The 12,813-nt window shown below is 41.6% G+C and overlaps 1 protein-coding gene across 1 annotated transcript in view; it reads left to right on the top strand.

Moving 5' to 3' along the window:
• The window catches only part of WRAP73 (WD repeat containing, antisense to TP73), a 16,226-nt gene extending 3,851 nt beyond the window's left edge, over positions 1 to 12,375 (top strand). Inside the window, exons 3-11 of the mRNA XM_010290556.1 lie at positions 4,157 to 4,229; positions 5,157 to 5,260; positions 6,143 to 6,229; positions 7,114 to 7,248; positions 7,340 to 7,417; positions 8,778 to 8,883; positions 9,892 to 10,017; positions 10,763 to 10,954; positions 11,893 to 12,375. Of these exons, the coding sequence (XP_010288858.1) occupies positions 4,157 to 4,229; positions 5,157 to 5,260; positions 6,143 to 6,229; positions 7,114 to 7,248; positions 7,340 to 7,417; positions 8,778 to 8,883; positions 9,892 to 10,017; positions 10,763 to 10,954; positions 11,893 to 12,002 (1,011 nt within the window). The 3' untranslated portion in view covers positions 12,003 to 12,375. The remainder of the gene's footprint in view (positions 1 to 4,156; positions 4,230 to 5,156; positions 5,261 to 6,142; positions 6,230 to 7,113; positions 7,249 to 7,339; positions 7,418 to 8,777; positions 8,884 to 9,891; positions 10,018 to 10,762; positions 10,955 to 11,892) is intronic.
• Positions 12,376 to 12,813: the final 438 nt, after the last annotated feature.

The raw sequence follows: 12,813 nt of genomic DNA, 5'->3' as shown, positions 1-12,813 counted from the left end.
TGCTGAAATCCACTCCGTTTTGTGAGGCAGTTCTGTGTGCCTGCGGTGTGTATCATGGCGAGCTGATTGCTAGAAGATTCCACATTTTCCGTGTCTCCTGTGGAAGGTGTTGCACCAGGTATCTCTCTTCTTACGGTGCCGCCATTCCACCTGAATTCATAGGCACATGTGGAGCTCAAACAAGAGCAGCAGATAAATGATACAGAGAAAGCAAACGGATCCTCTGCTTCCTCGTGACTCTCATGTTTTGTGATAAATAGTTTGAAGATCAGCAGCATTGTTCTTGACTGTTTCTGTCAAGAGCTGTACTTATACGTTATGTAGATTGTACTTTCTCTAGTTCCACATTAAGTACCGAAGCTTCTTTCGAAGTACAGCAGCAGGGGAAAAAAGTGTGTGTTTCTGTGTATATTGGAGCTAATCCTTAGTAACTGTAAATGGCTGCGTTGGTTGAAAAATGCTTTCTGTCGAGGAATGTGCTCTGAATAATCTTCTGAAATCCGGTGCTGACAGACACTGCTATGTAAGGAGGCCTTGTGACCCAGTCAAGTCTGGGACAAAAGTTGACAGTCATTTGAGATGCAAGGTTGTTTAAAAGTGTGTTTTTATCTGTTGAAAATCACCAGTCTTACACCTGCCTATAGCTGTCAACGTTGGGCTGTAGTCCTGAACCCAGCACTGGAGACTGTTTATCACGTTACCATCTAAATACTCTTTATTTCTCAGCTGTTTTTAGGCTATTTTAAAAATGCTTCTGCTTTTGGTTTGTTTTTCCACTGCAAAACAACAGCTGAAAACTTCTCAGACACCGTTATCGTTAGGACTTGAGTTTGACAACTCCGCTTAATCGAGTTGTCTATGCTCAAGAGAAAGTAGCCCTCAAGATGGTCAGTGAAGAAGTGCTTGCTGCAGACCTAATTGACCACGATCTATTCTCCTGCTGTACAAGCAATTCTCCCCTCCCCACAAAGCCTCCGAGAAAAGCAAATAAAAGCAATGCAATTTCTGGTAACTTTAGAAGTGTTTGGCTTTCCTTTTTTACCTTCTGTGCGTTTTATGTTTTGGTCTCACATAATCAGATCTGCTAGCTGTAAAATAAGATTTCTTGGACTATATGTTGGCTTTATGTTGGCAGCTTGGGCAAGATTGTTTCAGTCCCAGTGGGGAATATGAAGGTTTTCCCTTTTTGTCACAGTTTAAACATATTGTTAATCCAGGTAAGAGAGGTGTAAGTCCTGGGTTAAGCACATAATGCAACTTTCTGGGTTTATGAAAATGGTTGTATGCAAATAGAACAACCGAAAAGAATCCTAATGTTGGGGATCAGACTGGTTTGCTTTTGCATGCTTCTAGGGCAAAGCCTTCAGGTTGTGTGTCGTGTGACTTGGGCAAGAGGTTGCAGTGAATTTACGGCAGAGCATATACAAGTCTCTCTTGCAGTTGTGTGCTTCCCTTAGCGGCTTGCAGCCTTTTCAGGAGAGATACACTGAAGTCAAATAGAGGATCTTCTGAGTTGTTATGGGTGCATTGTGACCCATTTAGATCTGGTCTGAAGGTGAAGTGCTTTGGTTGCCAAAGGGTTTTAGGCATCTAGTGTGATAATAGGCCTTTGTTTTCAAAGGTATACTTTTGTGGGGTTTCTTATAGACTGGGTGTAAACATCACACGACTGCATGTTGGTTGGGTGGTAGTCACTCCCCAGTACTGCAATGGCAGTATCGCAGTTTATGCCGTCCATGCTAGAAATGATGTGTCGGGGAGGTATATGGGGCAATACAGTACCGCTCCAACAATATCAACATTTAATGTTACTGAAACTTTCGGTGCCGGTGAAGTGCATGCTCAGTGGTTAAGCGCAACATGACAAGAATGAACAGGGAGACCGTTACTAGTGTCTTTCTCTGGAGAGTGACAAAACTCAACCGGTTTAGAGAAGGTTCTGTCTGAATGGCAAAGAGAGGGCGGCACCCAAGGGTGAAGTGGAGACAGATGCGGAAAGACTTTTCAAAACCAATGTGTACTTGCCTTTTCTCTTTGGCGGTGGCATCTTGGGCAAGGTGGAGGCAACAGTAAGAGCTTGGCATGTTGAGGTGCTTTTTCTCCGCTCTAGGGATTTTCCTCTTCCCATGTCCTTGAGCTTGATGTGAGCAGGAGGGTTTTGCCCTGTTTTGAGGCTGTCAGCCAGCCTACCTGGTCCAGGACAGAAGTGCGTTTGGCGCACAGAAGGCCAGGTGAGTTGATGGTGAGGCCAAGTAGCAGCACAGATGTAAACTGGGATGCCTTTGCCAGGAAAAATTACAATCTAGACCTCAGCATTCAAAGCTTGCAGCTGCTAAGCTTGTATTAAGTGGCTGTAGAATGCGTGTTGTGTATGCTGCGTGTTTTGGTTGAGGGAGGAATAGGAGCAAGTACATTCAACGCTGCAATTAATAGGAGCAAGTAGCGTATCACTATTGCAGTTGCCATAGAAGAATGTGAGTAGGCATTGTGTTGGTATTTTTAAAGTAAATCTTGCATGAAGAGCAGGCTAACAGTGCTGTATTTTTGTATGTCCGGAAGTGAGCAGTTGCAGTGATAAAACTTGATTAATGTAGTTCATCTCATGGATTCCTCTAGGTTTTTTTGAAGGTGGTGCTATAGATGTCTAGTTGTAATTTCATGCCTGTAAAATAAAGGAAGAGAATAATAAACACCGCATTAAATAGCGGTCCAATACCTTTTTATAAACTTTAGATAGAAGCAGACTGGAATCTGATCTGGTTGTGCTCTTTCCTGTAATAAATTTAAAAAGAAATAATTTGTTTTATGTTGTCTCTTCAAGTCTCAAAATGTTTTTCTGTGTATAAAAAGCAGTAGGGAAGACAGCTAATGCTGCTGTTTTGCTTTGGGCCTCCACATATCTCTGGAAGGCGGCAGCATTTATTAGGATTCTGAAGTTTGGTTTGAACATGATGTCAATTACTTGAATCGCGCTTTCTAGCAAAAATGATAATATCAGCAAGGAAAAAAAAGTCCGAATTCTCCTGCAACACGGACTGTAGCCTTTCCAGGTAGAACAGATACATAGGATTCTACCTTGGGGTCCTTTGGCACCACTGAATATTACTTCAGGGAAGGAAAACGTGCATCCAGGACAAAAAAGCGTAGCAGGAACTTTTTCCCGAGACTGCCGGTGATGCTGATGGCCTGCGTCTGATGCAGGAGGAGGATGAAATGATAGACAGTGCTGAAGTTTTACTTATATAATGCATCAGAACTATTTTTCTTGTTCAGTGGGTCCCCGAAAGGTAGCTTTATGACCAGGGCGCTTTATTGCAAGAACGGTTTTACCTGTGTCTGTTCTAGTATCTCTTACCTTGGTGCCACAAAATGTAGGAAAACACAAGAAAAAAACTGCACTGGAAACATTCCTTGCTCCAGATATAAATGCAAAGGTTCGCATGACACACTGATTGATGCACATATGTCTGGGGTGGCTGCCGTTGCTAAGGGAGAGGAAGTATTTGTTTTTAATTGAATAATCTGCAGATGGCAACACAGAGCTTCCAGAATGCAGGCTGTGACCTTGAAGAGCTGTGGACAGGCTGCTTTTGCAGCTGACTGCCTTCTCTGCAGTTTTTGTGTTTTATGGATGCACAAGCCTCCAGAAATACCCCAAATGAGATGTTCAATGCCTTGCTTTGCACACTGTGTTTTGGTTCTGTTCTTGTTCTTTTCGGTAATTACGTGATGTTGCCGCCTTGTGGGTGGCTGAGGAGGGAAGAGCAAAATGCAAATTAGCTGTCAAACCTGACTGTGTCTAAAAGGTGAAAAATACAGCTAAATTTTCATACCTGGTAGCTTTGTCCCAAGTGATATGATATTCGTAAGCTGGTGTAATGTCCCACCCGCTCATAAATGCGAGAAACTTCTTACCCCTCTTCCAGATTCTGTGACAGTCGAAACTTTTAATGTGGTGGTTGGGAGGTCATTCCTCACAATTACTTCCCAGGGCTTTGTGTTTAAGCTACAGAGAATAGCTGCAAAGTTTAATTAACCACAGAAGGTATATTGATCTACTTTGTGTTCTTGAATTAGGTTTATGGGTTTCTATTTACTTTTTTATTTTTGTAGATAAAAAAATAAATACTTCCTTGTTGCCTTCTCTTTGTGACAGCTGCGGATAACTGTGTGGTCCTTGTGTACAAAATCGGTGTCTTACATCAAGTATCCCAAAGCTTGTCAGCAGGGTAAGTGTCGCAAATCTAATGCAGGAATGGTATTTTTTAATACGGCAGAAGGGGGAAGATGAACGTGACGTGTAACGAGGAAACACGTGTTTCGGGACAGACTCTGGCACCCTCCTTGTTGGGGGCTCGGCTCACCCTCAGGGGCGTGGGTCTTCGAGGTCAGGAGCTGGGCATCACCTGCTGCCACAGCATGCTCAGATGTGCTCTGGGGTTGTCGTATTCTCGCTGCGAACGAAGGATTACGGCTGATCTGTGTGCCCACGCTCCAAATACGCGTCTTTCTGTTGTGTTCACCTCTGAAGGGTCCTTTGAGACGTGAACTTAAGCTGGATGTATTGGTGATGAAAAACACTAATCCAAAGTGGCTTTTGTCATCTTTTATACAGGAAAAGGCTTGAAAGGGAAGCTCTTGTCGGGACTGTCTAGCCACATGGCTGTGGTTAGCAGTTTCCTGCCTGAGGCTCGTATATAGTAATATCCCGTATATGACAAAGGCAATTAAGTATTACATGTAAAATAAGAGCGGACGGGGACCGATGCCTGGAAGTTGGTGGAGTACGGATGGTTGCATAACTAATCCATTTAGCTAGACTAAATGAACTGTTTATTTGAAATCTGTGGGTTTTATATAACAACTGTCTGTCAGTAATCAAACGTGGTTTTTGACGCGTGCTGAAGTTCTGCAATAGCCGTGAAGCTGCATCCTTAGAAATAGTATCGTCAAAGTTTAAGAACTGCCAACACAAGCAAATTAGTAAAATGATGCATTGCCTTATGAATGTGATCTTCTGTGAAGATATTTTTCCTTCTCTTTTTACTGTTTCTTTAAATTGGGAGTAACCGCTTTTCACAGAAGGCTTGTCAGCTATTCTATCTTGTTTTCTCTCTATTTTGGGTTTTTTTTAATCAACTTTCTCTCATTGGCAGGGATAGCTTTCACTAAGGATGGCCGCTATATGGCAGTAGCAGAAAGGCGTGACTGCAAGGACTTCGTTAGCATCTTTGTATGCAGTGACTGGCAGCTACTGAGAGTAAGCTACATCCTTGCCTTCCACTGTTTCTGCGTGGACTACAAGCATATGCCGCATGCTAAACTCGGTTGCTTCGGTAATCTGGTTTTAGACTTGCCAATGCATTTTCTATCCAGCATCTGGCTCCTTCGCAGGTCTGCGGGCATACTTCTGAAGCAGTATGCTGATGAGGAGACCAAAATAGAATATATGTTCTTAAGGACTTTCTGATGGAATGCAAAATTTCACCTTTAAATTCTTGCCTGAGCTTATTTACAATAAACACTGCTGCATTAATAATAATGAAAGTATCAAACGCTTGATAAAGAGATCATTTGAGATGTATAATATAAATTGTCGTATTATCTGTTTAACGATGAGACTAGTCTGGGAAGAATGCACACCAGCATGTCTTGGAGGGCCAGGTGGATTTGAGAATTAAAACACGGTAAGAACTAGTCCGCATGTAGTGTCACCTCTGGCTCAGGATTTCTGCGTCTCATTAGAAGCTGATAGCAAAATTTGGGGAATAGCACTAAATGCTTGTAATGTTCACAAGCTCTTCCCTAATGATCCTGTACCAGTCTCTCTGAGGCAATGAATTAGGCTAGCTAGATTTCTTGGCTGATTCAGTGTAACTACTTTTATTTTCTTATGAAATGCTGTTTGTTTTAAGGTATAGCGACTTTTTGTCTTTTCTTTAAAGGGAAACCAAAGAACCAGTGAATGCAGCATACTGTGGCAAAAGAAAATACTTCTGTTTCTACACTAGCATACAAAAGGCTCTTTTGCATTTGTGGTAGCACTTCAGAGGATAAAACTGAGGGCTGTGTTAGGTCAGGTGCACTAGTATTTGTTAGTATACTATTACAAATGGGTTTGTTTTTTCTCTTCTGGGGACAGCATTTTGACACGGAAACGCAAGATCTGTTTGGGATTGAATGGGCTCCCAATGGCTGTGTTCTGGCAGCGTGGGATACGTGTCTGGAGGTATGAGGGAAAAGCAGAATATTTTCTTGGAGACTTCAAGTTGGCTTGTAGCTGCCATGTATAAATCAGCAACTAAAAGAACTAGTGTTATATTTTTTTTTTAAACATTACAGAAGCTGAACTCAAACCATTTTAAAGATTGTACTTATACTGGTAATGGACGTCCTTACAAGTGAATGTCAAACTGTTACATACATATTTAATGACAGCAAATTATCTTATTAGCTTTCTTTCTAATTTACCTTGGGAAAAGAAATTATTGTAAACATTGCAGAAGCCACTATTGAAATAATAAAAAACAAAACAAAACAAAAGAAGTCTTCTGTAAGACTCTTCTACCATTTTGCTTTACATTATGTTGCACAGTAATTTTACAGTGAAGTCAAAATACTCATCCAGAAAGTTAGCAGGGCATATATATATGCGCTATGCTTTCTGCTCAGAGTAGGTGAACGTCTAGGTATAGAAAAGTGCCCTCCTGTGGCCATAAAGTTATGGGCAGCATGATCAAAACAAGTAGTCCTGGGAATGGGCAGGGTTGTTCCATCCCTGATCAGATGGCTTGCAGATGCTGAAGGAGCGTGAGAGTCTGCATAATGGCATCTGCTACTGATGTTGTTGAAGCGTGTTGGGCTGGATGGGCCGTTGTTCAGGCCTGGTGGGGTGTTTGTGCTCTTGTGGACAGGGTGGACGTGTTCTGTGAGTGCCAACAGAGCCGAACTGGAAGCCTAGAGCCTCTTCTCTCAAGTGACAGACAAGAAGCCATGCCCTTTGTATTTAACTCGCTGCGTTTTAAGCAGCGAGAGTTTGGAAGGAATGGTTTCGCCTGTCTATGGCTTTTAACAAGAGCGTTAGTCTTTAGAATTCATCTGTTTATGTTTCAGTATAAAATATTGCTGTACTCCCTTGATGGCAGACTGCTATCCACGTATCGGGCTTATGAATGGTCGCTAGGCATAAAATCAATCGCCTGGAGTCCCAGCAGTCAATTTTTGGCAATTGGCAGCTATGATGAAAAGGTGAGAAGTAGGTTTATTTTCCCTCTTTTATCTAAGCCGTTTGTAGAACTTTGTCGTAACGGCTTTGTCTTGCAATGCTTTCTTGAATCAGGTGCGTATCTTGAACCATGTAACTTGGAAGAAGATTGCAGAGTTTGAGCATCCAGCAACCATTGCTAACTCCAAGACTGTGAGTATGGATCCAACATCGGTTGAATCATCATCAGCGCTGTGACACTGCTGTTTGTATCTGAAAGATGCTCGTAAATACATTTCATTCTGGAGATCTTGCTTTTTCCCTTCCTAATGCGTAAAGAGGGCTTGGGAAACTGCATGAGGATAAGAAAAATAGAGGGATCCTTCCAAGTTTGATGGAATGTGCACATATGATCCTCTCAGCTTGAGCACTAGCAGGTTCTCAGATGGATTTTGTCGTATGCCAGTGTATTTTGACGTATGTGGTGCTTGCGTTACGGATTTGGCTATGCAGATGATGGCAAACGGAAGCGGGAGAGATTTTTCTCAGTTTTATACAATTTGTGACTTTAAATAGCGTTGGAACTGGATTGTGATTTGCGTCTTGTATGTACGAGCTTATCCAGCTCACCTAAAGAGCATTTCCTGTAAACATCTGTCATCATTTATTTTTATCCTTGCATACGTGTATATGCAAGGCCCAGCAGATTCTGGGTAGCTGGCAGCAGGCAGAGCGCTGTAGCTTTTGTTCCGAAAATCACAAGCTGTTCTTGTCCATCAAGGCAAAGAGAACATGCACTGTGGGAGTGCTGCACGCCACTGCAGGGGAAGGACTAGTCTTGCATTCGGACGGATGTCCTGTAAGGGTTTACATGGTAGACTCTAAGTCTGCAATATGCACGTGACTGTGGTGGTGCCTCTCAACCAGAAGCAAGGCACGAGCCATTAAGTGCGCCTCAGCAAAACTTCTCGCGAGTGAAAAATGCCCTTACTGCCAGTTAGGTGTAAAATATATAACGAAAAACAAATAGAAATAGCTCTTTTAATCTCTACTACACAGAGAGGAATTGCAGCTGGTGCATTTTATCCCGGTGCTTGTGTTTTGGGAATAATCTGTCGAAGGCATACTATTAAAATACGTTTGCTGTTTCCTTCTGCAGTGTGGCCCGTTGTTTGCATTTATTTATGATAATATCCGATTAAAGATTCTTTACTGCAAAAATGAAATCTATGTTCCGTTGTGATGAAGGTGATTTATTGTACTGCCAGATTTAGCTCTCGGGAATAACGAATGAGGGGTACTCTGGCAGGCTCATTCTTCATAGACTTCAAGGTTCGTTTATTTGTCACAGGAGTGTTTTCCTGATCATGGTTCCAAATAGCAAATGATTCACTGAGAATGCTGGATTCGGTATTTGCCTACTGAAGCCTTTTTCTCCACTGATGAACTAGGGGACGCAGAGATATAATATGCTTGCAAATGAGTTAGTGGGATGTGGGTGATTTGGTAATAGCCCGTGTTCCAATTCTCCGAGGCCCTTCTGTCTATAGAACTCTCACTTGTTTCTTTGTAGATTGTGTATAAAGAAGTGGAGAAATCCCCATCTGTTGAAACAGAGAGACTTTCTTTCCCTCCAACAAGAACGTTGGCTAGTTCTCGCTTCAGCACACAAAGTAAATGTAAGCCAAAGTTTACTAAAATGAGACACTTGAGTTTGCCGCGTGGAGTCTTTCTGTAAGCATTATAGGCGAACACTGCCTCTTTGATGCTCGGCTCAAGGCTCCCAAGTTAACTGAAGAGCTCCCAGGGCGGTAAGCACCCTGCACGAGGCGCTGCTGTCTGCATGGTGCTTTGAAGGCAGGTGGAAGGCTAGCGGGATAGCGTAGAAAAGACCTGTTGTTGCTTGGGCGTAGAAATAGCAGCCAGATCTCGGTCTTGGAGTTGCTTGCAAAAGTTGTCTTAGCGTTGAGTGGATTTGTTTGTTTTGTTTGATCTATGCAATGTTATTTCACGACTTAGTTTAATGGCTGCAGGTGACTGCTAGAAGCAGAAGACCTATTGCAATTAAGAATCTTACCATAGTGTGTGGTAGTTCAAATAATTAAAAAAAAAAATCAGAAGGTGTTATTCTTGCTGTCTGTTTTAGAACAGTAAGTAATTCCTTAGGTGTCAGCTTAAGTAAAAAAGCAGAGCATGAAAAAGGCCATTTGGCTTTTGTCTGAGAAGCTGTAGTCGTAGCAATGCTTTAAACTTGCCTCCAGACAACAGGCTTCAAAATATGAAAGAGATGGCAGACAATGTACTACTAGTATCTTTTTCTATTTGTTCTCTGTTTTTTTTACTGTCTCATTGTTTGTGGTACTGTAAATTACCTTTATTTTGCATTGGTGTTCGTTTGAAATGCTAATTAAAAGGTAGCAGAGGATTTGAGCTTTCCTTTTTTCATAGTTGAATCTCAGACTTGCCTGGGTTTCCAGCGTTTCTTTTTTTGTAGAAGGGCAAGAATAGTAAGCTGTTTATATGAAGATGCAATACCTTAAAACAATTGCAGCTTTTGATTGGAACATCTTGGAGAAGAGTAAAATATGGTCCTATCACTTCAGAGATGCGGGTTTTTTAACAGTTGGAATGTAAATATTTTGCCCATTCAGGCTTGCTTAGTAAAGTACTTTTATTTCAAATTCCAGATGACATTTCCCAGATGCCAGTTTCTTTACAGTACATCAAACCAGCTACTGACAGGGCAAATCCCAAAATGGGAATTGGGATGTTGGCATTCAGTCCAGATAACTGTTTCCTGGCAACTAAAAATGGTAAGTTCCTACTGCCCTATATTAAAGGGGAAACCTACTCATTGTGTGTGGTGTGTTTTCATAAGAGAACCGAGGATGATAGTTGGCCAGTTATTTTGCACCATGAGAAGTCTCACAGCCCTATCTAAAAAACAGCTCTCCCTTGTGCAAATGTATAACTACAGAGGACATTCAGAACCATGTCTTCTAGCATACCTGAAGTCTTGGGAGCTGCTAGAACTGCATATCAGTGCATTAACTCGGTCTTGGCTTTGTATTTACTGAAAATAGTATGCTTTTCATGTTCAGAGGTATCTTTCCTCCTTCGTTTACGTCAAGTGTCTCTTGAAATGCAGAATTCTTCACAACCTGGTAGTAGGGGCCTTTTGATTACCTCAAATAGTGAAAGTCATGGAATTAACGTTTAATCTTTCCCTTTGGTGATCCTGAAGGGCTGTTTATGTCTGGAACAAAAACAGTGTTCAGATGCAAAACCCATCAACAGCAGCGTAATTGTGAATGATTTGGTAACAGGCAGTGAAGGACTGGAGGATGAACTAAGTCACTTCTTGTATACCTTTTGCAATATTTCCAAGGCAAAACTGAAGGCACTGCTAGGCAAAACTCTAGTGGGGTTAAACCTGTGGTGTACCTAAACGGTTTGTGTTGTGTTAGACCTCAATTAATGCCCGTTTCTTAAAAAAAAAAAAGTGCTATCTTTTTCTCCTTCAGGTATTTACATGATTACCTCTTCCTTTTCTGACAGACAACATTCCTAACGCTGTCTGGATCTGGGACATTCAAAAGCTGAAACTGTTTGTAGTCTTAGAGCAGATGTGCGCGATCCAATCTTTCCAGTGGGATCCACGACAACCTCGACTCGCTCTGTGTACAGGAAACAGCAAAGTCTACTTATGGTCCCCGGCTGGCTGTGTGTCAGTGCAGGTTCCAGTGGAAGGTAAGCCTGCCTGCAATATCTTCTGCAAGCCATTGGCTGCTTCTTCACAAAACATTTTTTTTCCTCTTCTAAACCGGTCCAAGCATTATCACATAAATGGCTCCAATGTGTTCCTGGAGCTTTTTAAAACCAGGTATTTCTGTCCTCAGAAGGAGGAGTTCATAACGCAACATAGCAAACATGACAAAATATATCAAGGACAGAGCATGGGGACTAACAATGATTTAATTGTTGCTTTAATTGTATGGTATGTTGAATTCTTTCTCAAAATTTATATTCATATCAGTTTATTTACCTAGCAACTGTAGTTGCGCAGAATGCCAAGCGCCGAAATAAAGACTCTGAAATGCCTATAATGGTTTTGGGTATTCTGAAAACAACTAAACTACAACAAAACACTAATGGGGAAAAATGTGCATGGTAAATCTGATGTGTAAAAGAACATATGTGAACCTGATCCCTAAGCCAGCCTGCGTGATGAGAAGTTTTATGACTGGCAGTAAGTGATATGAGACCATTAGCTAGATCACGTAAATGTCTTTCTGCATATTAAACAGAAAAAAAAAATCACAAAGATTCAGCTCTTTCCTCCCTACACAAGGAGTGGCAATATCACCGGGGTATGCAGCGCCGCACTGGTAAACGATCTTGTGGCATCTGTTTGCATTGGAATGACGAGTCTACAAAATCTACGTGTGATTTTCTTTGGAGAACAAAGTAACTGTAGGTGTCGGGGCAAGAGTCAGTAGTGCAGCTCATCTGCCTTCTGTACTGGAGAACAGATTGACTCTACTGCAGCAGTAACAAAACCCAACACCCTGTTAAGGCTTCCAGGGTGGGGAAGGTATTTTCCCAATGTGTGTGCCTGACTCCCTTTTCCTAAGGTAAGAGGATGGACTGTCAGCTTCTCACTGACATGCTCTGATCTGTTTCTGCAGGTGACTTCCAGATCGTGTCTCTCTCCTGGCACTCTAGTGGAGACTCCATGGCGCTTCTGAGTAAGGACAACTTCTGTCTGTGTTACTTAGAAAGAGAAGAGGTAAAATAACACTCATTTGCACTACAACTGCTCACAAGTTTGAGGAAGAGTGAGGAAAGGGGTCAAACCCCATTGCCCAATCTGAAGGTTTTGTATTTATAAATTATTTATTTGAAGGAGCGTACCCAAACTCCAATATGTAAAGTACTGTGATTGCATTTGAACGAGGTGATGTAGCAACTAAAGCGTGGAGAAGGAAGTCTGGATTTTGAGATGACTCTAGTACTGATGTAGTTGAACTTTCTCTTGGACTTTGTCAACTATGAAACCCTATTTTCTAAAATGGTAACTGTGTGTATATAATGTATAGCTATTATTTAAATTTTATAATTTCCAATAAATACTTTGATAGTTGTAACCTTGGTACGACTCTCACTATAAACCTGCACTTCTCCATTCGAAAGTCTGTTTCTATATTATCAGTGATGTGATTATGTAGCTATTTATCCCAGCATGAGGAAACGGTTATTTGGCATACAGCTTACAGCTAGTCTTGCAAGACAACAGATTTTTCTGGTGTATTAGAAACAAATACTGTAGCAGAAGTAGATACATCAGTAAGACATTTTCTAGCAAATCAATTGCTGTTAAAGCAAAACAAGATCTTTGTTCAGAGAGCAAATTAAGTCATCTGTAATAATCTTACTTTTCTAGACTAAAACATTAGCAGGTGACAGTAATTGTGCCTGATCCACCATAGATTTATTGTGCTGAATCTACAAGAAGGCTCATAACTGATACTTTAGAATGCTTTATTACAGGCAAGGGAAACGGGAGCTTTTGACCAACTATCTAGTGCCGAATGGGAGCGGACGGGTCA

Source organism: Phaethon lepturus, unplaced genomic scaffold (genome assembly GCF_000687285.1).
Source record: "Phaethon lepturus isolate BGI_N335 unplaced genomic scaffold, ASM68728v1 scaffold34427, whole genome shotgun sequence".
In the NCBI taxonomy this organism is placed as follows: Eukaryota; Metazoa; Chordata; class Aves; order Phaethontiformes; family Phaethontidae; genus Phaethon; species Phaethon lepturus.
Note: the sequence above shows the minus strand (reverse complement) of the source record. Positions and strands in the feature narration are given on the sequence as shown.